Source organism: Microcaecilia unicolor, chromosome 13 (assembly GCF_901765095.1).
Source record: "Microcaecilia unicolor chromosome 13, aMicUni1.1, whole genome shotgun sequence".
NCBI lineage: Eukaryota > Metazoa > Chordata > Amphibia > Gymnophiona > Siphonopidae > Microcaecilia > Microcaecilia unicolor.
The window spans coordinates 14,987,012-15,013,763 of record NC_044043.1 but is presented as its reverse complement, the minus strand read 5'-3'; the positions used below and the strand labels follow the sequence as shown (position 1 = coordinate 15,013,763).

General features: G+C 46.1%; 1 protein-coding gene across 2 annotated transcripts in view; it reads left to right on the top strand.

The window, feature by feature from the left end:
- The window catches only part of BUD23 (BUD23 rRNA methyltransferase and ribosome maturation factor), a 49,595-nt gene extending 23,123 nt beyond the window's left edge, over positions 1-26,472 (top strand). For both annotated transcript variants that reach the window (XM_030186018.1, XM_030186019.1), the window contains 7 exons: positions 1,699-1,795; positions 2,153-2,203; positions 2,551-2,636; positions 16,903-16,948; positions 17,311-17,372; positions 17,992-18,081; positions 24,820-26,472. In XM_030186018.1, the coding sequence (XP_030041878.1) occupies positions 1,699-1,795; positions 2,153-2,203; positions 2,551-2,636; positions 16,903-16,948; positions 17,311-17,372; positions 17,992-18,081; positions 24,820-24,874 (487 nt within the window). In that variant the 3' untranslated portion in view covers positions 24,875-26,472. The remainder of the gene's footprint in view (positions 1-1,698; positions 1,796-2,152; positions 2,204-2,550; positions 2,637-16,902; positions 16,949-17,310; positions 17,373-17,991; positions 18,082-24,819) is intronic.
- Positions 26,473-26,752: the final 280 nt, after the last annotated feature.

Sequence of the window (26,752 nt, the reverse complement as noted above, 5' to 3'; positions counted from 1 at the left end):
TAACACATAAACAGTCTAAGCATTTCATGTAACAAAAATGATCCTTAGAACTGCTTTAGCTTGGGATGCTTCTTGGTTGTAATGAGACTTCAAAGCCTGAGAATTGTGTGCTGCTCGGATGGGTTATATCTTTTATGTTTTCAGGGCTGCTGCTGCCGCCAGTCCCTCTTTGAGGCCCCGATGCTCAAAAGTGGCCGTTAACAGGGCTGTGCCAACACGGTACGCGCGGTAAGCGCCGCAGGGGGGCGCCTGCCTTCAAGGGCGCCGCACCGTTGAGTTGTATTAAAAAAAAGAAAACAAAAAAAAAACCTTACTCCTCCGCTCCATCCCCGATTTCCCCGGCGCTTTAAATTTACCTCGCTCCGCCTCCGACGTTTGCGCAGCGTCAGTGAAAGCGCTGCCTGTCTGACGTCTCTCCACCAGCATTCCCTTTGCTCGTTCCCTCTGTGTCCCGCCCTCAAGGAAATGACGTCAGAAGAAGGCGGGACACAGAGGGAACGAGCGAAGGGAAGGCTGGTGGAGAGACGTCAGACAGGCAGCGCTTTCACTGACGCTGCGCAGATGTCGGAGCCAGAGGCGGCGAGAGGTAAATTTAAAGCGCCGTGGAATCGGGGATGGAGCGGAGGAGGCTCAGGCTGAATGAGAAGTATGCTCAGAGCCTCCTCTGCAGGCCAAACCCAGCCATTTCCTCCATCGTGCCCCAGACGGCAGCTTGGGGGAGCAGCGCTCGGCTCTTTGGCACTGCCCAGCTCTTCCACGCGCCTTGGAGCTAGGCAGGTCCGGGGGTGGGGGGGGGGGTGTGCGTGCGCGCCAACTGAATGTCTGCAGGGGGGCGCCAGAGACCCTAGGCACGGCCTTGGCCATTAAATAAAATGTGTTTTTATATCAGCAATTGAATTTCACAATTTTGAAACAGTGATTGATGCTTAAAGGAAATTGCATGCAAATGAGATGCATGGATATTTTGCAAGCATCTTGGGAAGGAAAGCCCCTAGCATATCTGCAGAACAGTCTTTCGGTAAGCGTCTACATTCTTCACATACCCATAGAAAAATAAATGTGACAACCACGTAGTAGAAATGCATCCAGTGACATCTCATGGAGTTTCCTTTTTGTTCCTCGACAACTTTTTAATACTATTGTTACGTGTGGGACACACACGCATAATATACGCACATGTGCAGATACTATTAAAAAAATGTTCCACGGCAACTTTTCAACACTATACTACATGTGGGATACACACACATGGCACATTTCACACACTCATGCAGATACTATTAAAAACAATACAAACGGACTGCTCCACTGAGATGTCGTCTTCATGCAACGACTGCTCCAGACCTACCTGGAAGTTCACTTGTTCTGAACGTTAAAAGGTAGGCGCTTCTTTCTGTGCATTCATTTTAATACTAATGAGCTCACTGTTATACATTTGCATAGGATTACCATTAGCTGCTACCGCAAATGCTAAAAGTGATGCAGAATAACGTGCAATAGACTGGCTACAACCAGTCTAAATTGAATGTTACAAGCCCGGTAAGTTTTGAGCATTGGGGCTTGAGCTGGCAGCTGCTGTCGAATATTTTAAATTGTGGAGGGAAGGCATGCTTGGACGAGTGGTATATTAAACTCTTCCTAAATAAATGGTCTTATGCTGCTCTTCTCACTTACCCTGAGCTTGCGCTTTTTTTTCAGCATCTCTGCTCTGCAGTGGCTGTGTAACGCAGATAAGAGAATACACAGTCCTCCACGAAGGCTGTATCGTTTCTTCTCATCTCTGTATTCTTCTCTGGTAAGTGTCATAACTGTCATGATCTGGATGGAGAGTAGTAATTCCTGTTTGGTCATCCCGGGGCTGGGAGTATTGGAGCCTGAACCAGGGAAAGAGACACCAAAGATGACAAAAAGACTGCAGTTGAAGCGTCTCCTCTATCCACGCTGCATGTATTTCAGTGGAAGAAATGTGATGCTTTCCGCACTTAATGGAGACAGCTGAAAGAACAGGATTCATTCTCCTTGCTTCTTTCTCTCGTAGATCTTTAGTTGTACTGTGGAATAGCTATTAATTGATCTCAGATTTCCATCTCTCTTATAGGAAATAGTACAGATTCTTAAATGCTTGTAACCTTGTGCTGCTGCTTCTCTCCAGGCACGAGGGTCCCGAGCTGTCCTGCAGTTGTATCCAGAGAATGCTGAACAGGTGGGTTCTTGGCCAAGGTAGAAGGACAGTGTGAACAGTTGTTGGATTTGCTGGAAAGGTGCTGGCAGGAGGCTTTTGGCTAATGGAATTTTATTTTTTTAATGTATTTTTATTTCTTGTTTTTAAATTGCTTACCCACCAATCCACTGTGTTTTGGGTGGATTACAAACAGACCATAACAATCAAGATACATCAAAATCAAATCAAAAGGCTAATAAAAGCTCAAACAATAAAAATAAACAGTACTATTAAATGCTGATATAAAAAAAAAAAGGCCTTGAGTTATTTAGGAAAAATGATTAAAAGCAGGAATTTCCTGAAGATCTCTTCTTCCTTATGTCTTGCAGCTGGAGCTGATCACGACCCAGGCAATGAAAGCTGGGTTCACAGGAGGGATGGTGATAGACTATCCCAACAGCACTAAAGCCAAGAAGTGAGTCTGATTTACTGATTTACATTGTGCAGTAGCACGGCAGGACTCTACTTGTATCTCAAGGCTGTGGAGAGAAACATCCAGCTTTTGGGATTCTCTTGCTCCATCTCTCATTTTAGATGCAGTTGTGAAAGGTGTTTGTTCTGTTGTGGTGTATAATGACAGAATAAGAGTGAAATGAGTCGTGGGTTTCTTTTAGCACTGCAGAGAAGAGGGCTTTCTAGGGCAGGCCTTGACCATTTTGCTTTCAATCTAGCCCAAAAACTCAGGAACCTGTGGCTGAGACCTCTCACTCCTCCCCTCCAGCCTCAATCCCCCATTGTCCCAAAGTTGGAGTGGGGGATCCCCTATGAGGTCTGTTGCTGGTCCTTTGGGGCCTAATTTACTAAGGCTGCTTTCCCGTGGGAAAAGAAAATGACATATATTTGGCCCCTAATGCACCATAGCAGTAGCGGAAGCTGGTAGCCCTTCTTCCTCAAATATGCCCGTTCAAGGCCCCCCCCCCACAACAATAGCTGTACCAGAAATGATTTACCTCTTGGTTGATTTATCAACTGTAGCACAGCTTTCCACCAGTCTTCTCCTTTGACTCATTACCTCTGTTGCCCTGCCCTTCCTCACTGCCTCTCTCTGCCATTCTTCTTCACTCTCACTGTACTCATCTCTGGTAGCCTGTTGTCCTCACCCTCATCACCCAGTCTCCTTTCTCATCCCCCCCCCCCCTTTTCAAGTCCACGCATCTCCTCTTCAGTCTTCCTTTCTCCTACGGTTTCAACCTTCCTAGTTCACATCCCCTCCCCTGTCACAGCAGGCAGGTGCCACAGATAGGATTTACCGTATTTTTCGGACTATAAGACGCACTTTTTTCCCCCAAAATTTGGGAGGAAAATGGGGGGTGCGTCTTATAGTCCGAAGGTAGCGTTTTTGGACCTCCGTCCCGTACTTACACGATTCCATGTTCCCTGGTGGTCTAGTGACGTCGGGGCAGGAAAGAGCCCCCTCTTTCCTGCCCATCGCGCTGCTCTCCGTGCTCCTCAATGCTTTCTGACGGTCTCGGCGAGATTCAAAATGGCCGCCGAGAATCTCGCCGAGACTGTCAGAAAGCATTGAGGAGCACGGAGAGCAGCGCGATGGGCAGGAAAGAGGGGGCTCTTTCCTGCCCCGACGTCACTAGACCACCAGGGAACATGGAATCGTGTAAGTACGGGACGGAGGTCCAAAACTCGGACAAGACGCACCGGAGCACCTAGGTTTTAGAGGAGGGAAAAAGGAAAAAAAAATTTTTCCTATTTCCCTCCTCTAAAACCTAGGTGCGTCTTATGGTCCGGTGCGTCTTATAGTCCGAAAAATACGGTACTTAACACTTTTCTAGTATCTGCCTTTTGTGTTTTTTTCTATTTTCTTTTTATCCAGGTTTCCGTACCTTTTTATGCTTATAATCTTTCCATTTTTTTTCTCCTTTCTTCCTCTAATATGTTCTGTTCCTCTGTTTTTCCCTTCCTTTAGTTTCTCACTCCCTCCTCTCATAATGTTTCCCCCCTTTCTGTTCCTTTGCTGCTCTGCCACTACTGTAGCAAAAACAGGTCTTCTGCATAGCAGGACCTGCTGCAAGCTTGAGCCATGTGGTGTGGAAGCTCATTATGAGACGAGACTAGTGAGAGTAGCATGAGAATTCTGTGCTGTGAGGTCCGAAGTTTTGGTGGAGTTGTGGTGCAGTGCAAAGGAAGAATGCTAAAAAAAAGAAATCCCAGATGTGATGAAATCCTGGGAACCAGAGTGCCAATCCCAGGTGTCTTGATGACCTGGCAGCTGGGAGTTGTTGAGCCCTATTGGACGCTTCCACTGTAAATACCCCTTAAACCAATTAACTGCTATCATGTTCCTCAACCATCCTATTCCAGTACATTGGGGCCACCACCCTCAGCCCTGCACCATGTCAGCTGCTGTGGAGAAGGTAAGACATCTCATACCTTCCCCCAGCCCGATTCATATGCCCCACCTCATGTCACACTCATCCAGTATCTTTAGTACGCCTCAGTTGTCGCTCTCTTATGGGGGAAACACTTCCTCAACTGTGACCTTATACTACTACACAATCTTGACACCCTCTACTTAACCAAGACCTGGTTTCAGGATACTGATGCATTATATCTTAATCAAGCAACCCCACCCAGCCATCACTATCATTACCACAGTCAAACTTATTGCTAAGGCAGGGTATTGCACTGATTTACTCAGATAAGCTACAGATATCTCATTTTTCTGGTGCTTAAATAGATACTATTGATTATCTATATTTCTGCTTAGAGACATCCCCACCTTTAGATCGTCTATTACTCTAGTGTGCTCCTTCCCTCTCTGTAGTCTCCTTTCAACAATTGGAGCTCCTATTAAGTGATCACTGTTGAGCTTCACAATATCCCATTATACTCGCTGATTTCAACATTCACTATGATGACCCTACTTCCACCTACACTCAGGACCTCGTCACCCTTCTTTCAGATCTTAATCTCATCCAACATATATCTACCCCTACTCACAATGGGGGTCATATCCTAGACCTTATTTCCGTGTCAGCTACCTTCCTTACTCTTGAGATCACAGCAGTTCAAGCACTGCCCTGGATGGATCACTCATTCTCTTCCTTTGTATCTTCTCTAAATCACAAGGTAAGCCCTCCGGCAAACTTACTGGAGGCAGACTTTAGACGTTGTTGCAATCATGGAGACATGGCTCAATGGTTCCCATGAATGGGATGCAAACGTACCAGGCTATAATCTATTTAGGAAGGATAGCGATGGTTGTAAAAGTGGAGGAGTAGCTCTGTATGTGAGAAATTATATAGCAGCGACTGAAATGACAGGGACCTGGGGAAAGGAAGAAGCGATATGGATCAACCTTAAAAAGAGATGATAGAACCTCTGTCCACGTGGGTGTTGTCTACAAACCTCCAACACAATTGGAGGAACTAGATAAAGATCTGATCGCAGATATTCAAAAGTTGGGAAGAGAGGTGCTGTTGCTGGGAGATTTCATTCTGCCGGATGTAGATTGGAAGGTTCCATCTGCGGAATCGGAAAGAGAGATCGTGGATGCTTTCCAAAGTGCTCTGCTCAGACAAATGGTGATGGAACCCACGAGGGAGGGAGCGACGCTGGATCTGGTGCTCACAAATGGGGATAGTGTGTCAAATGTCTGAATGGGTGCCCAAACAGTTTGATATGACAGCTGAAGTGGAGGGCAGCCACTCAAAAACTCAAAGTCCTGTATTTCAAGCATGCTGACTTTAGTAAAATGGTGGAATCCCTGAGGAAGGCGCTGATGGGATGGGAGGACGAACGAGAAGTGGAAGGACAGTGGTCCAGGCTGAAAGAAGCTATAAATAGGGCCACAAACCTTTATGTAAGGAGAGTAAATAAAAGCAAGAGAAAAAGGAAACCGATATGATTCTCTAAGCAAGTGGCTGAGAAAATAAAGGCTAAAGAGTTGGTGTTCCTGAAATACAGAAAAACTCAAAAAGAGGAACACAGAGAGGAATACCGGATGAAACTGAAAGAAGCCAAGAGAGAGATACGTCTGGCGAAAGCGGAAGAACAAATGGCTGAAAATGTAATGAGGGGGTGACAAAAATTTCCTCAGGTATATTAGTGAAAGGAGGAAGACTAAAAAGGGAATTGTGAGACTGAAAGATGCTGTGAACCGCTAAGTAGATAATGATGAAGAAAAAGCAAATTTGCGAAATAGATATTTTTGTTCACAGAAGAAAATCCTGGAGAAGGATCACAATTGACTGGCAAAAGTACATATGAGAATGGAGTGGATATAGCACTGTTCACGGAAGAGAGTGTGTATGAACAACTTGAAAATCTAAAGATGGACAAAGCCGTGGGACTGGATGGGATCCACCCCAGGATATTGTGGGAGATCAGAGAGGATCTGGCGGGTCCTCTTAAAGATTTGTTTAATAAATCCTTGGAGATGGGAGAGGTTCCGTGGGATTGGAGAAAAGCGGACGTGGTCCCTCTTCACAAAAGTGGTGATAGGGAAGAAGCTGGAAACTACAGGCCGGTAAGCCTCACTTCGGTTATTGGAAAAGTAATGGAAGCCATGCTGAAGGAAAGGATAGTGAATTTCCTGGAAGCCAATAAGTTACAAGATCCAAGACAACATGGTTTTACCAAAGGTAAGTTGTGCCAAACGAATCTCATTGAACTCTTTGGGTGACTGGAGAATTGACTCAGACGTGCTATAGATGTAATCTACTTAGATTTCAGCAAAGCTTTTGACACGGTTCCCCAAAGGAGGCTCTTGAATAAACTTGACAGGCTGAAGATGGGACCCGACGTGGTGAACTGGATTAGGAACTGGTTGATGGACAGACGCCAGAGGGTGGTGGTTAATGGAATTCGCTTGGATGAGGGAAAGGTGAGTAGAGGAGTGCCTCAGGGATTGGTGCTGGGGCCGATTCTGTTCAATATATTTGTGAGATTGCTGAAGGGGTTAGAAGGTAAAATTTGCCTTTTTGCGGATGATACTAAGATTTGTAACAGAGTGGACACCCCAGAGGGAGTGGAAAACATGAAAAAGGATCTGCAGACGCTAGAAGAATGGTCTAAGGTTTGGCAATTAAAATTCAATGCGAAGAAATGCAAAGTGATGCATTTAGGGAGTAGAAATCCACGGGAGACGTATGTGTTAGGCAGTGAGAGTCTGATATGTACAGACGGGGAGAGGGATCTTGGGGTGATAGTATCTGAGGATCTGAAGGCGATGAAACAGTGTGACAAGGTGGTGGCCATAGCTAGAAAGTCGCTAGGCTGTATAGAGAGAGGTGTGACAAGCAGAAGAAAAGAGGTTTTTAATGCCCCTGTATGAGGCCCCACCTGGAGTATTGTGTTCCGTTTTGGAGGCCGTATCTTGCTAAGGATGTGAAAAGAATTGAAGCGGTGCAAAGAAAAGCTACGAGAATGGTATGGGATTTGCGTTACAAGACGTATGAGGAGAGACTTGCTGACCTGAACATGTATACCCTGGAGGAAAGGAGAAACAGGGGTGATAAGCACTTAAGCACCGCCATACTGGGAAAAGACCAAGGGTCCATCAAGCCCAGCATCCCATCTCCGACAGTGGCCAATCCAGGCTTCAAGAACCTGGCAAAAACCCATTAAAAAAGTTTTTTTTTTTAAATAATGTTCAATGGACTTTTCCCTCAGGAATCTGTCCAAACCCCATTTAAACTCCGTAAGGCCAGCTGCTGTCACTACATTTTCCGGCAACGAGTTCCAGAGTCCAACTACACGCTGAGTAAAGAAAAACTTCCTCCTATTTGTTTTATTTCTACCATATTCTAGCTTCATCTTGTGTCCTCTGGTTCTATTGTTGTTTGAAAGTGTAAACAAACACTTCACATTTGTCCGCTCATTATCTTGTAGACTTCTATCATATCACCCCTTAGCCGCCTTTTCTCTAAGCTGAAGAGCCCTAACCTTCTCAGCCTTTCCTCATAGGGAAGTCGTTCCATCCCTTTTATCATTTTTGTTGCCCTTCTCTGCACCTTCTCCAATTCCTTTATATCTTTTTTGAGATGTGGCGACCAGAATTGGACACAATATTCAATGTGTGGTCGCACCATGGAGCGATACAACGGCATTATAACATCCTCGTGTTTGTTTTCCATCCCTTTCTTAATAATACCCAATATTCTGTGCGCTTTCTTAGCTGCTGCAGCACACTGAGCAGAAGTTTTTAACGTCTTATCAACGATGACTCCCAGATCCCTTTCTAGGTCTGTGACTCCTAACGCGGAACCTTGCATGACATAGCCGTAATTCGGGTTTCTCTTGCCCACATGCATCACTTTGCACTTGTCAACATTGAACTTCATCTGCCACTTGGACACCCAATCCCCCAGTCTCGTGAGGTCCTCCTGTAATCTTTCACACTTTTGACTTGACGACCCTGAATAATTTTGTGTCATCTGCAAATGTAGTTATCTCACTAGTTACTCCCATCTGTAGGTCATTTATAAATATGTTAAAAAGCAGCGGTCCCAGCACAGACCCCTGTGGGACCCCACTAACTACCCTTCTCCATTGAGAATACTGACCATTCAATCCTACTCTCTGCTTCCTGTCTTTCAAGCAGTTCTTAATCCATAGTCTGTGCTGACGACGTACTCTCAAGTACCTTGATTACCAAGAGATATCTATCATTAACAAGTGTTACAACTCTTAAACTTCTCTCCCTGGATCTTGCGGCCCCTTTTGACATTATTGATCATACTCTATTACTTCATTTTCATAGCATTGATCTCACAGAAACAGTACATAAATGGTTCCTGACATATATCTCTGTGCACAGTACTACCGTGATCTCCCTATGTTCCTTCATCAGGTGTCCCTCAAGGCTCTATCCTGTCCCCTACATTATTCAATATCTTCCTTGCTCCTTTACTCACTCTAGCACAATCCCTTGATCTAACCTTGTTCATCTGTGCTGACGACATACTCTCAAGTACCTTAATCGCCAAGAGATGTCTATCATTAACGGTAAACTATTACAACTCTTAAACTGGCTTCACAATAACTGAGTCACTTTAAATTCTGCTAAATCTAAGGTGCTTCTTTTCAACAAAACCTTATGCCATCCAATTACACTTTGCAACAGTAGAGTCCCACAGGCTAATACCACTTGCATTCTTGGAGTCATCTTAGATACTGCTCTTACCTTCCATCCACAGATTGGTCAGGTCATCCATCATTCATTCTTTAAACTTCATCTGATTAGGTCAATACGGTCCCTGCTTCAACCATCGGCCCTTAACATCCTCATTAATTTGCTTGTAATCTCGCAGTTAGACTACGGCAACTCACTATACAAAGGCATTAGGACCAAGGATCTCGGACGACTACAACTAGTCAGAATTATAGGCAAAATGACAAGTATGATATCATCATACCGCACCCGAAAGCAGCTCATTGGCTACCCATCCAACATAGAATTACTTATAAATTGCTTCTACTAGTCTTTAAAACACTACTCTCAGAAGAACCCTTATACCTTTCTCATCATTTAATTCATTATGTTCCCGCTCGTGCCCTTAGGTCTCTTAATTAGTTCAAGACCACTGCGTGAGAAACTGCATTGGCTTCCTATCAAGGACCGGATAACTTTTAAAGTTTGCATCCTGGTGCATAAAATTCTCTATGATGAAACTCCAGCATATATGGATGCCCTTATCAGCTTACCACCTAGGAACTCTTCCAGATCGTCGCGCACGTACTTGAATCTTCACTACCCAGCCTGTTGTGGCATCAAGTATAAAACCACCTACGCATCCACCTTTCCCTATGTTAGCGCTCACACGTGGAACGGTTTACCAAAATCTGTAAAATCTATTCAAGATCATTTGGCCTTCGGAAAATCTCTAAAGACCCTATTATTTGGAAAAGCTTACGCTACAGACCCGCCTAGCATCTCTAACTTCTGAACTGCTGCAGTCGTAACGACATATTGAACTCTTTTACTCTTTCTCCTTTCCCTCTCCTTTGCTGTTACTCGCTAATCTCTTTACTTCAATGACTTTTGATTGTTTGCTGAATTGATGTATGTTTTTGCAGACTGATGTAAGCCACATTGAGCCTGCCCATGGGTGGGAAAATGTGGGATATAAATGCTATAAATAAAATAATTAAAATTGCCTATTCACGCCCAACCATAAAGAGATTACATGTACACAAGAGACTATTTTTTTCAGTTTAAGGACCTCTGGAATTCATTGCCCTCGCATCTCCCTTTAAAAACGTCCCTTGATCAATTAAAAGTTGATTTGAAAACATTCTTATTTCAGGGTGCTTTCTCCTAAATTTACCCTTACTGCTGGCTTGATTCTGTCGAGCAGTCTCTGAGAGATATCGGTGCTGCCTTTTGTATAACCCTCCCAACTTTCCTATCTGAATTGTAGTTGTTTGTGCTAATCGCTTCTCTTTTCTCCTTTTTAGTCTATAAACCGCCTAGATGGCATGTCTGTAGAGTGGAATCGAAAGTGTAAATAAACTTGAAACTTGAAGTATTTGCTGTCTGCTTATTCTCTATCTGTGTTCTACTCTTTTGTCTTATCTGCTGGGAACTGTCATTTCCTCTGCATCATTGGTGGACAAGCAGAAGTTGTTATACTGTAGTTTTGCAGAAAAAATTTGAGGTTTTGCCATGTTTGATATTTGTTACACTTAAGTGATTTTCTTACTGGATGATTTTCAGTCTGGTGTTGGTTTCCATGGCTCCAGTAGTTCTTTTCAACCTTGCCAGGGCTTTTGACCTCATTATTAACTTCCACAGACAAGACATTTGTATAGCATGGAGGTACTGCTTGAACCATCAGGCTGTAAGCTGAAACCCAGAGAAGTCAAAACTCAAATATTGCTGACATTTTAGACTAGGTTGGTACAGTAGGGTATGGAATTGGTTGGTCTTGTTTCTGGAAAGTTGTGAGCAATGGGTGTGTTTTTTTTTTTTTTTTTGGAAGGGGTTCAGAATTTTTACATTGGCTTCACGTCTTTTTGAGACCTGGCTTTATAGGCTGCTGTTAAGCAGCTTTGAAGTATGTCATTTCATGTTTGATTATAGCAATATACTCAACAACTATTACACTTATATTTATCTTTATTGCATCAATTAATCTCATAAGCTTAACAATTATTGTCTAAAATCCCCATATATCTATCATTCATTCATCCTTTCACTCTAATTCAAATCTATAAAACTAATCTCAAAAAACTATTATCAAACTCTATAACATTAGAATTCCCGGAATCATAGTATCACTTGTAATCTTTTAACAAAATATACTTTTTTCAACAGCAACACTGGTGTGAAACTTGTTAATTACACTGTCAGTCAAAGCACTTTTTCTTCATTACGATCTTATCTTAATCTGTTCATAACCTGATGTAGACTCTCTGTAGCCGTGTGAAGATCAGTCCATTGATTAAGTCAATTACCCACCACAGCAGGTTTAAAGCAAGATTTATATTCCATCGTAAACCACAACTGATTTACTGTGTGCTGTAATACTGAATGACAGTAGTTCCATTCACCGTGATTCCACTCTTCACGGGACTAATGTTGAATCTGTTCCTTGAATTTCAAACTGCTTCACTGAAGCCGTCCTCTCATTTGTTTACTAAAACAATTGTACACAGGCCCAACAATTGTACACAGACCCTACACGATCGTGTTTCGCAAATTTTGCGTCTTCAGGGGTCAGTAATCTAAGTAAACAACAATAACAACATACATTTGTATTTCACAAACATTATTTCAACCCTTTTTAAAACCCAATATTGTAAACTCTTACCGGCTCTACAAGTGGCCAAACATTCAACAATCCTGGATGTGCTGGTGGCAACGCCTGAAAGACGCCCACACATGCGCATACCACGGCTTCAAGGAGACTATGTTTAAATACCCTCTCATAAATTTACCAATCCTGGACGTGCCGGTAGCCACGCCTCAAAAGACGCCCACACCTGCACATACCAAGGCTTCAAAGAAACTAAATTTAAGTACCCTCTCACAAGTTTAACCATTCTACTTCTTTATTTAACCCATTAGGGCTTACAGTGTTCCAAAGGTAAATTAACCTTTGTTCTTTTCGCAATAGCATGCGAGGTACATTGCCTCCCCTTTCAAAACTAATATGACTCAGAACTACAAAGCGAAGATCCTGAACTTCAGGTTAATTTACCTTTGGAACACTTTAAGCCCTAATGGGTTAAATAAAGATTACAAGTGATACTATGATTCCGGGAATTCTAATGTTATAGAGTTTGATAATAGTTTTTTGAGATTAGTTTTATAGATTTGAATTAGAGTGAAAGGATGAATGAATGATAGATATATGGGGAGTTTAGACAATAATTGTTAAGCTTATGAGATTAATTGATGCAATAAAGATAAATATAAGTGTAATAGTTGTTGAGTATATTGTATGAATTTAGTACAACTATTTATTGAATGATACCTTTGACAACATTGTAATGTTTGATTATAGAAGACACCAAAGGCGGGTGGCAGTTTTTAGATTGATGGTCTGAGTCACTAGGGGGTTGTGGGGTTCTTGGTTTGTAAATAATATTGAATAATGTGTATTAAATTATTTATTTTAGAAGTTTTCTATAACTCCATTCTTAAACTGTGGGTCTGGACCCCAAATGGGGATCACAAAACAACTTGGGTGGGCTGTCCATAGGTGCATCATTATTCTGCACCTCCAGGGGGTTATGTTATATTTGGCAGTTTATCATGGGGGTCACAGCTTTGAAAAGATTGGGAAACACTGAAGTAGACTGTCCCACATGGGGTGAAAGGCTGGGACAGCATCCTGCACTGACTGGATCACTGCTGCCCCCTGTAGACTGCTCTTGATTCTGTGTCCAGTTACTCCTTTTTGTGTATGTGTTAAATTTATTTCTCGGAGAGTTCTGTGCATATTTTTGAATTTTGCATAGCTTGCCTGTGGAGGAGTAGCCTAATGGTTAGTGCATCAGGCTTTGATCCTGGCAACCTGGGTTCGATTCTCACTGTAGCTCCTTGGGCAAGTCACTTAACCCTCCATTGGCCCAGGTACAGAAACTTAGATTGTGAGTCTTGTAGGGACAGAAAAATTACTTGCATGTAATGTGTACAGCACTGCATACATCTAGTAGCGCTATAGAAATGATTAGTAACATAGTAGATGACGGCAGAAAAGGACCTGCACGGTCCATCCAGTCTGCCCAACAAGATAAACTCATATGTGCTACTTTTTGTGTATCTGCCATTTTCAGGGCACAGACCGTAGAAGTCTTGCCCTGCCTCCCCCCACTGGCTCTGCCACCCAATCTCAGCTAAGCTTCTGAGGATCCATTCCTTCTGAACAGGATTCCTTTATGTTTATCCCACGCATGTTTGAATTCCGTTACCGTTTTCATCTCCACCACCTCCCGCGGGAGGGCATTCCAAGTATCCACCACTCTCTCCGTGAAAAAATACTTCCTGACATTTTTCTTGAGTCTGCCCCGTAGTAGTAATAATAGTTTGTCTTAAATAACACAGGATAATAGTAGAATTCAAGTACTAAATTTTTATATTCTTTGATACATAATTTTGTTGCATATTCTAGTATAAAACAGTAGGCCATTCTGATCCGTCATGTCCCCTGATTCCTTATTTAGAGCTCAGTCTACTATTTCATCTTTCTGTAGACCAAGAGGCATATTTTCAAAGCACTTAGCCTTCCAAAGTTCAATAGAAACCTATGGAACTTTGGAAGGCTAAGTGCTTTGAAAATATGCCTCAAGGTGAGCAAAGCAGCATGCCCTGTAGATGGCTGAAGGAAGGGTATATACTGCTCAGAGAAGCAGCTGCATCATTGGATTCTTCTGCTGCCTTTGGAGGAATAGGTAGTAGATTGGGGGGAGAAGGGGGAGGAGTACATTGGGGGATGTAGGCAGTATTTATAGTTTTTAATAGTGGGGTGTGAGGTTAGGTATCAGGGTGCCAGTGCAGTTGTCAGTCTCTTTAAATGTTATAGGGCGGGGAGTTCTGTGGAAATTTTGCAGTGTGTTTGTATAGAATTGTCTCATGAATGCTGTGTTCATGGTTATTTTCTTTGGGGCCTGAATTGAACCCCTGGTTTCATCATCCCATGTGATGTTTGGAATAAAAAATGAAGTTTCACTTGGAACTCGTCTGGTGGTGGAGGGTGAGGCTGTTATAAATAGGGACTAAATTTACCTGTGTGACTGTGAATGGAAGACTCGTGGTACCAGAAACTCAGCCGTGGTTCTGCCTACATTGGAGAGTCAAAGCAGCAACAAGAAACAGCTAGGTCAAAAAAAAGTTTGTATGTTTATCACAAGGAGTTTTCAATGAAAATGACACACATCGGGGAGTGCAAAACTAATTTATTTAAGGTAGATACTACAGCAGGTTGTTCCAAAAATAAAAGCAAAAGTAAGCATGAAACCTATATTTTCCTTTCTCACATAAATATTCTCCTCACCCCCTCCCCCATATTCTTCCTCTTCTTCAGACCTTGATGTCCTTCTGGGAGATTTAAATCCCCAATAATCCGTTTCGCTTCAGGGCCACTTGGAGGAAGTATGGGAATGAATTACTGTATGAATTTGTTTTGGGCTTTAGCATTGGATTGGATTTATTACTTTTTATATACTGCAGAAATACCTTGGTGGCAAAGCGGTTCAGTCTTAAAAAAAGAATATTACAAACATACAGTGCCATTATAATAAAATCTCCAACATCTCAATTAAAAATACTATTGAAGCCAAGTTTAAGTCTGAAAACAGCAAGATAAGAAGGAACTAAGCTTTATTATTTGCCTTTTCCAAATCTGAGCTTAAGGCACACAAGGGGCTCAAATGTAAGTTATACCTTGCCGAAGGTCACAGAGTGCCAGTGAGAGTTAGGATTTGAATCCTGGCTTCCTGCTTGCAGACTTCTCTTACATTCTGCCAAAGAATTGGTGTGAAAATAGGGAAATCTAGCCACTGACCTGCTGTGTATAAGTAGGGAATTGGACTTGCTGGCTGCTTGTTTCATGATCCCCAAAGTTACCTGAGTTGAAGCTCTCATCGTCCCCGTCTCATCTGCCCGCAACCTCGGTGTCATCTTCGACTCCTCCCTCTCCTTCTCTGCACATATCCAGCAGATAGCCAAGACCTGTCGCTTCTTCCTCTATAACATTAGCAAAATTCGCCCTTTCCTCTCTGAGCACACCACCCGAACTCTCATCCACTCTCTCATTACCTCTCGCCTTGACTACTGCAACCTACTCCTCACTGGCCTCCCACTTAGCCATCTATCCCCCCTTCAGTCCATTCAGAACTCGGCTGCACGTCTTATCTTCCGCCTGGACCGATATACTCATATCACCCCTCTCCTCAAGTCACTTCACTGGCTTCCGATCAGGTACCACATACAGTTCAAGCTTCTCCTACTAACCTACAAATGCACTCGATCCGCAGCCCCTCCTTACCTCTCTACCCTCATCTCCCCTTACGTTCCTACCCGTAACCTCCGCTCTCTAGACAAATCCCTCCTTTCAGTACCTTTCTCCACCACCGCCAACTCCAGGCTCCGCCCTTTCTGTCTCGCCTCACCCCAAGCATGGAACATCTCCCTGAGCACATACGCCAAGCCCCCCTCCCTGCCCATCTTCAAATCACTGCTCAAAGCCCACCTCTTCAATGTCGCCTTTGGCACCTAACCACCACACCTATACTCAGAAATCTAGACTACACCAACTTGACATTTTGTCCTTTAGATTGTAAGCTCACCTGAGCAGGGAAACGTCCTTCTTTGTTAAATTGTACAGCGCTGCGTAACCCTAGTAGCGCTCTAGAAATGTTAAGTAGTAGTAGTAGTAGACTGGCAGTATAGCAGGGGTTCCCTAGCCAGTCAGGTTTTCAGCATATCCACAATGACTATACGTGACATTTGCATGCAAATTTATCTGATCGATTTTCATTGTGGATATCCTGAAAACCTGACTGGCTAGGTATGTCCCGAGGACTGGGTTGCGAACCCCTGTACTATAGTAATACAGCTAGAGCCCGGATTTTGAGGCCCTGTTTAGATTCAACTGTTACCTTGAACAAGTCACATCTGGTATTCACCAGATGGGAAGTGACTTGTAAGCATTGGGCTTTTATTTTGTTCTCTGCTAGCACTTTGGAAATGTTTCTAATCTCTCCACATTAGAAAACGGTATCGGCCTGCTATTCAACCCATGATGGTAAGCGGTGTGTGAGCCACAGGCTGAACTGACCACAGATGTTCAGTGCCAGGTCGCTGCAGTCATTCGGAAGTTAACCAGGCACCAGACGATATTCAGACTGGTGCCTGGTTAACTTTAGCATCTAAAGTTAGGACAGCTTTTTTGCTGTCCTAACTTTATACAGTTACTTAGCCAGTTAGTGGATTGAAAATCGCTGCAAAGTAGGTGCTCCACCCCTAACCTAACTGGTTAGGAGATGGCCAATTAGAGGGGATACTCAGCGGCACCAACCAGTTAAGCCCTGCTAAATAATATGTGCTGGGTAACTCAGTGGGGTTTAACCGGGCAGGAGCCTCTCCTGTTTGGTTAAACCCTCTTGAATTTTGGGCAGTATATGGTTTTGCCATGAATAATTGGTGCACTGTGGTAGCAGTTTACCTAGCAGTCTGTCTTGGTTGTTACCCTAGTTTCTCTTCTCATCCTTCACAGGTTCTTCCTCTGCCTTTTTGCTGGGGTTTCTGGAGTTTTACCAAAGGTAATGAGCGCTATGATTGAGGGACAGTTGTGTGGGACAGCAGAGCTGGGAAGTGTAGGGCGCTGTAAAGGAGTACACATAGATGTTCAGATAAGGGTTGAATTACCTGGAGAGAGATGGTGCTGTGGAGTTTCCCTGGATTCTGTGTGTGGTATCTGAGGGTTAAGTTATGCTTCTGTATATTTGAATTTGGGGAAGGGTGAGATTGTATGTAGAAACGTTTGTGTTCAGATATGGGATCGGGGATATTGAGGAGGTAAATATTATAGAGATCATTGGGCTTAATGAGAGGAGAAGTTTGAGGAATGAAGACATTTCTTTGTAAAAATCTGGCTTTGTTTCACTCTCCCATTTGTTTTCAGGCTCTTGGTGCTGAATCCAGTGAAGCAGAAGAATCCCATCAAGCAATGTTCATTAATGAGAGGTATTTTCAGTGGTCTGGCCTTTCATGGGGTGATAGGATGCTTGAAGATAGGTTCTCCTTAAGGATAGCAGTGAATTTCAGGGCTCTCTTCTACTGTGGGGTGATAGTGTTGGCCAGGTGAGTCAGTATTTGTTTTCGAATGGCTTAGTAGTCCCTCTCTTGTTGCAGGTGGTGACAAGTCTCCACTGCATTCAGTAATCCTGTTCTCTTCCTGGATGGCTGTGTAGGGTGAGACTTCCTTTCAGCCCAGTGGGAGAGACAAAGTAACAGAGACTAATTGTCACAGTTGCCATGAGCAGTTGGCTTCCGTGTTTTCCTGCCTCTGATATTTGAGGCCTCTAAAATTGGCCTTAATCAGACCTTGGAGGTAAACCTTACCGTTCCTTTTATTTATTTTCTTATATACTGCTTGAAAGCTATCAAAGTGGTGTACATTCAGGCAAAGTGGGTACAGAAGGGAGAGGGTTTTGTGTTTCAAGTACAGCAGGAGGAGTATGTGAGATTTGCACTGTTTTCATTCCTGAGTGTGGAGTAGGAGTGAATCCGGGTTGGGTCATTATACACTTCCAATTCTGAGTTAAAATTAGAAGGGTGATTAAATCTCCCTTTCTGTTTATAGAATGCGTTTCAGGAATGTTCGGGGTAAGTCGGTCAAGAAGAGCAGAGACTGGATCCTGGAAAAGAAAAAACGGCGCAGACGCCAGGGCAAGTAAGTAAGAGGGGTAACTCCTTAAACAAGGAAGTAAGCAATAACATACCCTGTGACATGGTAGCATTTGTAACCCTAGGGCATATTTACCTGTGAAATATAAGCAAGAACCAATGTGGAGCATAAGATGACAATTGTAAAAATCTTCCAGCAATCTGGCAGTTTAGCGAATGCTACATACCTGTAGAAGGTATTCTCCGAGGACAGCAGGCTGATTGTTCTCACTGATGGGTGACGTCCACGGCAGCCCCTCCAATCGGAAAACTTCACTAGCAAAGGCCTTTGCTAGTCCTCGCGCGCCCATGCGCACCGCGCATGCGCGGCTGTCTTCCCGCCCGAACCGGCTCGTGTTTGTCAGTCCCATATGTAGCAAGACAAAGACAAAGGAAGACACAACTCCAAAGGGGAGGCGGGCGGGTTTGTGAGAACAATCAGCCTGCTGTCCTCGGAGAATACCCTCTACAGGTATGTAGCATTCGCTTTCTCCGAGGACAAGCAGGCTGCTTGTTCTCACTGATGGGGTATCCCTAGCCCCCAGGCTCACTCAAAACAACAAACATGGTCAATTGGGCCTCGCAACGGCGAGGGCATAACTGAGATTGACCTAACAATTTATCCAACTAACTGAGAGTGTAGCCTGGAACAGAATAAACATGGGCCTAGGGGGGTGGAGTTGGATTCTAAACCCCGAACAGATTCTGAAGCACTGACTGCCCGAACCGACTGTCGTGTCGGGTATCCTGCTGCAGGCAGTAATGAGATGTGAATGTGTGGACAGATGACCACGTCACAGCTTTGCAGATCTCTTCAATAGTGGCTGACTTCAAGTGGGCCACTGACGCAGCCATGGCTCTGACATTGTGAGCCGTGACATGACCCTCAAGAGCCAGCCCAGCCTGGGCGTAAGTGAAGGAAATGCAATCTGCTAGCCAATTGGATATGGTGCATTTCCCCACAGCCACTCCCCTCCTGTTGGGATCAAAAGAAACAAACAATTGGGCGGACTGTCTGTTGGGCTGTGTCCGCTCCAGATAGAAGGCCAATGCTCTCTTGCAGTCCAATGTGTGCAGCTGACGTTCAGCAGGGCAGGAATGAGGACGGGGAAAGAATGTTGGCAAGACAATTGACTGGTTCAGATGGAACTCCGACATTACCTTCGGCAAGAACTTAGGGTGAGTGCGGAGGACTACTCTGTTATGATGAAATTTGATGTAAGGGGCCTGGGCTACCAGGGCCTGAAGCTCACTGACTCTACGAGCTGAAGTAACTGCCACCAATAAAATGACCTTCCAGGTCAAGTACTTCAGATGGCAGGAGTTCAGTGGCTCAAATGGAGGTTTCATCAGCTGGGTGAGAATGACATTGAGATCCCATGACACTGTAGGAGGTTTGACGGGGGGCTTTGACAAAAGCAAACCTCTCATGAAGTGAACAACTAAAGGCTGTCCTGAGATCAGCTTACCTTCCACACGGTAATGGTATGCACTGATTGCACTAAGGTGAACCCTTACAGAGTTGGTCTTGAGACCAGACTCAGACAAGTGCAGAAGGTATTCAAGCAGGGTCTGTGTAGGACAAGAGCGAGGATCTAGGGCCTTGCTGTCACACCAGACGGCAAACCTCCTCCATAGAAGTAACTCCTCTTAGTGGAATCTTTCCTGGAAGCAAGCAAGACACGGGAGACACCCTCTGACAGACCCAAAGAGGCAAAGTCTCAACATCCAGGCCGTGAGAGCCAGAGACCGGAGGTTGGGATGCAGAAGCGCCCCTTCGTCCTGAGTGATGAGGGTCGGAAAACACTCCAATCTCCACGGTTCTTCGGAGGACAACTCCAGAAGAAGAGGGAACCAGATCTGACGCGGCCAAAACGGAGCAATCAGAATCATGGTGCCACGGTCTTGCTTCAGTTTCAACAAAGTCTTCCCCACCAGAGGTAAGGGAGGATAAGCATACAGTAGACCTTCCCCCCAGTCCAGGAGGAAGGCATCCGATGCCAGTCTGCCGTTGGCCTGAAGCCTGGAACAGAACTGAGGGACTTTGTGGTTGGCTCGAGATGCAAAGAGATCTACCCAAGGGGGTGCCCCACACCTGGAAGATCTGGCGCACTACTCTGGAGTTGAGCGACCACTCGTGAGGTTGCATAATCCTGCTCAACCTGTCGGCCAGACTGTTGTTTACGCCTGCCAGATATGTGGCTTGGAGCACCATGCCGTGACGGCGAGCCCAGAGCCACATGCTGACGGCTTCCTGACACAGGGGGCGAGATCCGGTGCCCCCCTGCTTGTTGATGTAATACATTGCAACCTGGTTGTCTGTCTGAATTTGGATAATTTGGTGGGACAGCCGATCTCTGAAAGCCTTCAGAGCGTTCCAGACCGCTCGTAACTCCAGGAGATTGATCTGTAGATCGCGTTCCTGGAGGGACCAGCTTCCCTGGGTGTGAAGCCCATCGACATGAGCTCCCCACCCCAGGAGAGACGCATCCATAGTCAGCACTTTTTGTGGCTGAGGAGTTTGGAAAGGACATCCCAGAGTCAAATTGGACCAAATCGTCCACCAGTACAGGGAGTTGAGAAAACTCGTGGACAGATGGATCACGTCTTCTAGATCCCCAGCAGCCTGAAACCACTGGGAAGCTAGGGTCCATTGAGCAGATCACATGTGAAGGCAGGCCATGGAAGTCACATGAACTGTGGAGGCCATGTGGCCCAGCAATCTCAACATCTGCCGATCTGTGAGCTGCTGGGATGCTCGCACCCGCGAGACGAGGGACAACAAGTTGTTGGCTCTCGTCTCTGGGAGATAGGCACGAGCCGTCCGAGAATCCAGCAGAGCTCCTCTGAATACGAGTCTCTGTACTGGGAGAAGATGGGACTTTGGATAATTTATCACAAATCCCAGTAGCTCCAAGGCGGCGAATAGTCATCTGCATGGACTGTAGAGCTCCTGCCTCGGATGTGTTCTTCACCAGCCAATCGTCGAGATACGGGAACACGTGTACTCCCAGCCTGCGAAGCGCCGCTGCTACTACAGCCAAGCACTTCGTGAACACTCTGGGGGCAGAGGCGAGCCCAAAGGGTAGCACACAGTACTGGAAGTGACGTGTGCCCAGCTGAAATCGCAGATACTGTCTGTGAGCTGGCAGTATCGGGATGTGCGTGTAGGCGTCCTTCAAGTCCAGAGAGCATAGCCAATCGTTTTCCTGAATCATGGGGAGAAGGGTGCCCAGCGAAAGCATCCTGAACTTTTCCTTGACCAGATATTTGTTCAGGGCCCTTAGGTCTAAGATGGGACGCATCCCCCCTGTTTTCTTTTCCACAAGGAAGTACCTGGAATAGAATCCCAGCCCTTCTTGCCCGGATGGCACGGGCTCGACTGCATTGGCGCTGAGAAGGGCGGAGAGTTCCTCTGCAAGTACCTGCTTGTGCTGGAAACTGTAAGACTGAGCTCCCGGTGGACAATTTGGAGGTTTGGAGGCCAAATTGAGGGTGTATCCTTGCCGGACTATTTGAAGAACCCAACGGTCGGAGGTTATGAGAGGCCACCTTTGGTGAAAAACTTTCAACCTCCCCCCGACCGGCAGATCGCCCGGCACTGACACGTTGATGTCGGCTATGCTCTGCTGGAGCCAGTCAAAAGCTCGCCCCCTGCTTTTGCTGGGGAGGCGTGGGGCCTTGCTGAGGCGCACGCTGCTGACGAGAGCGAGCGCGCTGGGGCTTAGCCTGGGCCGCAGGCTGTCGAGAAGGAGGATTGTACCTACGCTTGCTAGAAGAGTAGGGAACAGTCTTCCTTCCCCCATAAAAACGTCTACCTGAGGAGGTAGATGCTGAAGGCTGCCGGCGGGAGAACTTGTCGAAAGCGGTATCCCGCTGGTGGAGCTGCTCTACCACCTGTTCGACTTTCTCTCCAAAAATATTGTCCGCTTGGCAAGGGGAGTCCACAATCCGCTGCTGGATCCTATTCTCCAGGTCGGAGGCACGCAGCCATGAGAGTCTGCGCATCACCACACCTTGAGCAGCGGCCCTGGACGCAACATCAAAGGTATATACCCCTCTGGCCAGGAATTTTCTGCACGCCTTCAGCTGCCTGACCACCTCCTGAAATGGCTTGGCTTGCTCAGGAGGGAGCTTGTCCACCAAGCCCGCCAACTGCCGCACATTGTTCCGCATATGTATGCTCGTGTAGAGCTGGTAAGACTGGATTTTGGCCACGAGCATAGAAGAATGGTAGGCCTTCCTCCCAAAGGAGTCTAAGGTTCTAGAGTCCTTGCCCGGGGGTGCCGAAGCATGCTCCCTAGAACTCTTAGCCTTCTTTAGGGCCAGATCCACAACACCAGAGTCGTGAGGCAACTGAGTGCGCATCAGCTCTGGGTCCCCATGGATCTGGTACTGGGACTCGATCTTCTTGGGAATGTGGGGATTACTTAGAGGCTTGGTCCAGTTCGCCAGCAATGTCTTTTTTAGGACATGATGCATGGGTACTGTGAACGCTTCCTTAGGTGGAGAAGGATAGTGCAAGAGCTCAAACATTTCAGCCCTGGGCTCATCCTCCACAACCACCGGGAAGGGGATGGCCGTAGACATCTCCCGGACAAAGGCTGCAAAAGACAGACTCTCGGGAGGAGAAAGCTGCCTTTCAGGGGAGGGAGTGGGATCAGAAGGAAGGCCATCAGACTCCTCGTCAGAGAAATATCTGATGTCCTCCTCCTCCTCCTCCCACGAGGCCTCACCATCGGTATCAGACACAAGTTCATAAACCTGTGTCTGAAGCCGTGCCCGGCTCGACTCCGTGGAAACACGGCCACGGTGGGAGCGTCGAGAGGCAGACTCCCTCGCCAGCCCCGGCGAAGCTCCCTCCACCGACGTCCTCGGGGAGCCTTCCTGGGAGGCGACCGCAGTCGGTACCGCAAGCGGCACCAATGTCGGAGACTTCACCCCGGGCAAGGGGCCAGCCGGCGCCTCACTCGACGGTACCGGTGGCGCAAGCACCCCCGGTACCGGAGGGGAAGGGCGCAACAGCTCTCCCTGGATCTCTGGGAGAATGGCCCAGAGCGGCTGTGGAGAAAGACATGGAAACCGATGCAGGCGTCGAGGTCAGAGTCTGTTCCGGGCATGGAGGCTGTTCCGGCCTGTCCAAGGTGGAGCGCATCGACGACACCTGAACAGAGGGTGAGCGGTCCTCCCGGTGCCGATGCCTGCTGGGTGCCGACTCCCTCGGCGACCCAGAGCTCTCTGTACCGATGCGGGATGGAGACCGGTGTCGATGCTTCTTTTGACTTTTTCAAACGAAGCATGTCACCGGAACTTGCCGGTACCGACGAGGAGGACGTAGAATCCAGCCATCGCTTCCTTGGTGCCGAGGCCAAGGAAGGTCGGTCTCAGGGGGGCTGTACCGCAGGAGCCCTCAGGGTAGGGGGAGACCCACCCGAAGGCTCACCGCCACCAGCAGGGGAATGGACAGCCCTCACCTGCACTCCAGTCGAAGCACCACCGTCCGACGACATCAGCACTAGTGGAGGTCCTGGTACCGCCGACGCAGCCTTTCGATGTCTCGGTACCGACGATGCAGAGGGTCGATGCAGTCGATGCCGAGGTCGAAGGTCATGATGCTGTCGATGCACTCGATGCCCCCGGTGCTGTTGTCGACGAAGAGCCCGAGAACAACACGTTCCACTGGGCCAATCTCGCTACCTGAGTCTTCTTCTGTAAAAGGGCGCAAAGACTACAGGCCTGCGGGTGGTGCCCTGCTCCCAGACACTGAAGACACGACGCGTGCCTATCAGTGAGCGAGATTACCCGGGCGCACTGGGTGCACTTCTTGAAGCCGCTGGGAGACTTCGATGACATGGGCGGAAAAATCACGCCGGCGAAATCAAAACTCGTAATGGCGATATAGGCACCAAAAATAGGGAGAGAAAAAACCCGTACCGAGGCCTCAAAAAAGGCCTACCCCGAAAGCGAAAGGAAACTTACGCGGGGCAAAAGCTGGAAGCACGGGAAAGGGGTAAAGACCGTAAAGGTCCGTTTTTTTTTCCAGCGAAAATCGCGAAGACGCGCAAGGGTCAACTTTTAGGGGCGCGAAACGGCGCAAAACATGACTGTCCCGAGCGCGGACAAAAGAAGACTGACGAACACGAGCCGGTTTGGGCGGGAAGACGGCCGCGCATGCGCGGTGCGCATGGGCGCACGAGGACTAGCAAAGGCCTTTGCTAGTGAAGTTTTCCGATTGGAGGGGCTGCCGTGGACGTCACCCATCAGTGAGAACAAGCAGCCTGCTTGTCCTCGGAGAATCATGCTTTAAAATCTTCATACTGCTTATTCCAGTGCTGATACTCAGTATATACTCAGGACATATAATAACTGTTCCTCTCTACGATTCCCTAATGGGTCTGTACACACAAACCTTATTCTACCACAACATTACTGTATTTGTTCATACCGGAATTGGCGAGTGCCTTTATGGTACTATGTAAGCCCCATTGAGCCTGCAAATAGGTGGGAAAATGTGGGATACAAATGTAATAAATAAATACGCTGTTTCTGCAGGCTATTTCTTCTTTTCATTCTGTAATCTGTCCATCCTGGGGAGATCAGACAGGGACAGTGATCCACAACTAATCTGTGGAGAGCCAACTCTATCAGAAGGAAGCCAGAGGCAGGAGCTTGGTGTATGAAGATTTTAGTGTTTTACTGGGAACGGGTCCGATAACCTTCTGCCACTCTTTCCTTTGTATCTTAGGGAGGTTCGACCAGACACCAGATACACTGGTCGGAAGAGGCGGCCTCACTTCTGAAACTTTCCTTGGGAACTTTTGGGAACTATCTACTATGCAAAGCAGCTACGCAGTGGTTCCATTCTCCGAGTAGGCCTGGCTTTGTCAGGAAACACACCAGCTGCTGCAGCCGTGGAGGAGCTTGGGAGCTCAGTGTAGCACAAAATGATTGTGCAGTGTCCATATGTTGTATAGTGCAATAATAATTAAAAAAAAAAAACCCTCAAAAATTCAAGTTGAAAATAGGCAGGAAATAAGTTGAGGCTCGGTTAAAGAGCTAGGTGCTGAAGACAGAAAATAACTCATTGACTGTAGGGTCTTTCACAACTTCCCTCAGTCTGTGGAAAATGCAACTGTCTGCGGTTCTCACCTAAACCCACCAATTTGCCTTGAAACGGAGTAAAATGTATTTCCTGGTTTCTGTAATGAATGTTCGTGCAACGTGCTTGCTGACAGAAGTTTCTTGCTGTATAAGAGAGAGAGCCAGCTGTGATTTTTTTTTCTTTTCATACGTGTCCTGTTGCCAATACTAATATATATTATTTCCCTTAGTTTTGAAATAAATGTTTTACAGAATTAAGGTCTGACTGAATCTCTCAAGGATGCTGTGTTGTGCTTTAAATGTCTCCAGTCCCGACCCTTATATGTTTTTGTGGGTAAAACATACAAGCCAGTATTTTACAAAAGGGCAGGACAAAATGTTTAAACTACTAAAACGTATAGGTCTGGTGGTACAGGGTAGTGTCAAGGGTAGCGCTCTATCAATGACGTCTGCTGCTGATTTTGGAGAGCATGCTGACATTCTTCCACCACCAAATGAATGTTGGGACTTAGACCACATTTAAATCATGAATAAGTGCCACTGCAGCATGTCTCACTTGACTGTGAGAGAGCTGAAAAGAGAGTCTGTGAGCCCGATTACCGTTTCTGTCCACTCAGGTGTGTTGTCTGAAACCCCTCCGTCTTCATACCTGCTACCTCCTCCACTTTACAATACCATGCCAAATACCTCTTGTCCCCTTCCCCTCCTCCTCTAGGGTGCAGCGGGTCCCTTCTGTGATCCTCTGTGGTTCTCAGCATGTTCACCATTCTGCCCCTTGGACCATCTGAGGTGAGGTTTCCCTTGCGGGACAAGTACTAGTACTATGGAGCCAGTGCAAACTTCCTTATGCAGCCTCTGCCAGAGAAGTGCAAGCATGATGTTTACATATATGCCTTATAAAAACGTGTAGGTGAGAGAGCTGTAAATGTTGCTATTTGGTACATCCAAGTTTCTGAAATTGCTAGCATCTCTAAACATTTAGTGCTACAAAACGTGTGTGCCTACCGTTTTACAAAGCTGGCAGCTTCTCTGGCTCAGTATTGAAACATGAGCCACAGTTGTTTATAGAAGATTTGGGTGGTACAACATTTTCTTTATTTCAATTGCTTTTTGTTATTTGATGCTCTTTACATTGAATTTTCTAATGGTGTATGTACCTTGTTCAGTTTCTGTGCAGTGCTGAGTAAATAAACAAAGCCCTCTGCTAGATGTTTTGCACTGCTCTGAGGAGGATTTGAACCTGGCACCCCTAGATGGCAAGCCTGGTGCTCTAACCACTAAGCTACTCTGCGTGAGCCTCTACTGCCACCTGTTTTGTAGGTGGTAAGGTCTCACGGGCTAACCACACACTAATTGGTTAGTGCAGCTACATTGTGGCACACTAACTGATTAGCGCAGAACACGCCTACTCCCTGCCCCCCAACACGCCCCGGTACTAAAAAATAAAATCTCATTTTTAGTTCACGGGTAGCATGCACCAATGCGATAATTACTGCGGGATTCCTGAACTTACTGCAGCTTGTTAAAAAGACCTCTTTTTGGTTCTAGAACGCGACCTTAACCAGCATGGACGCCTA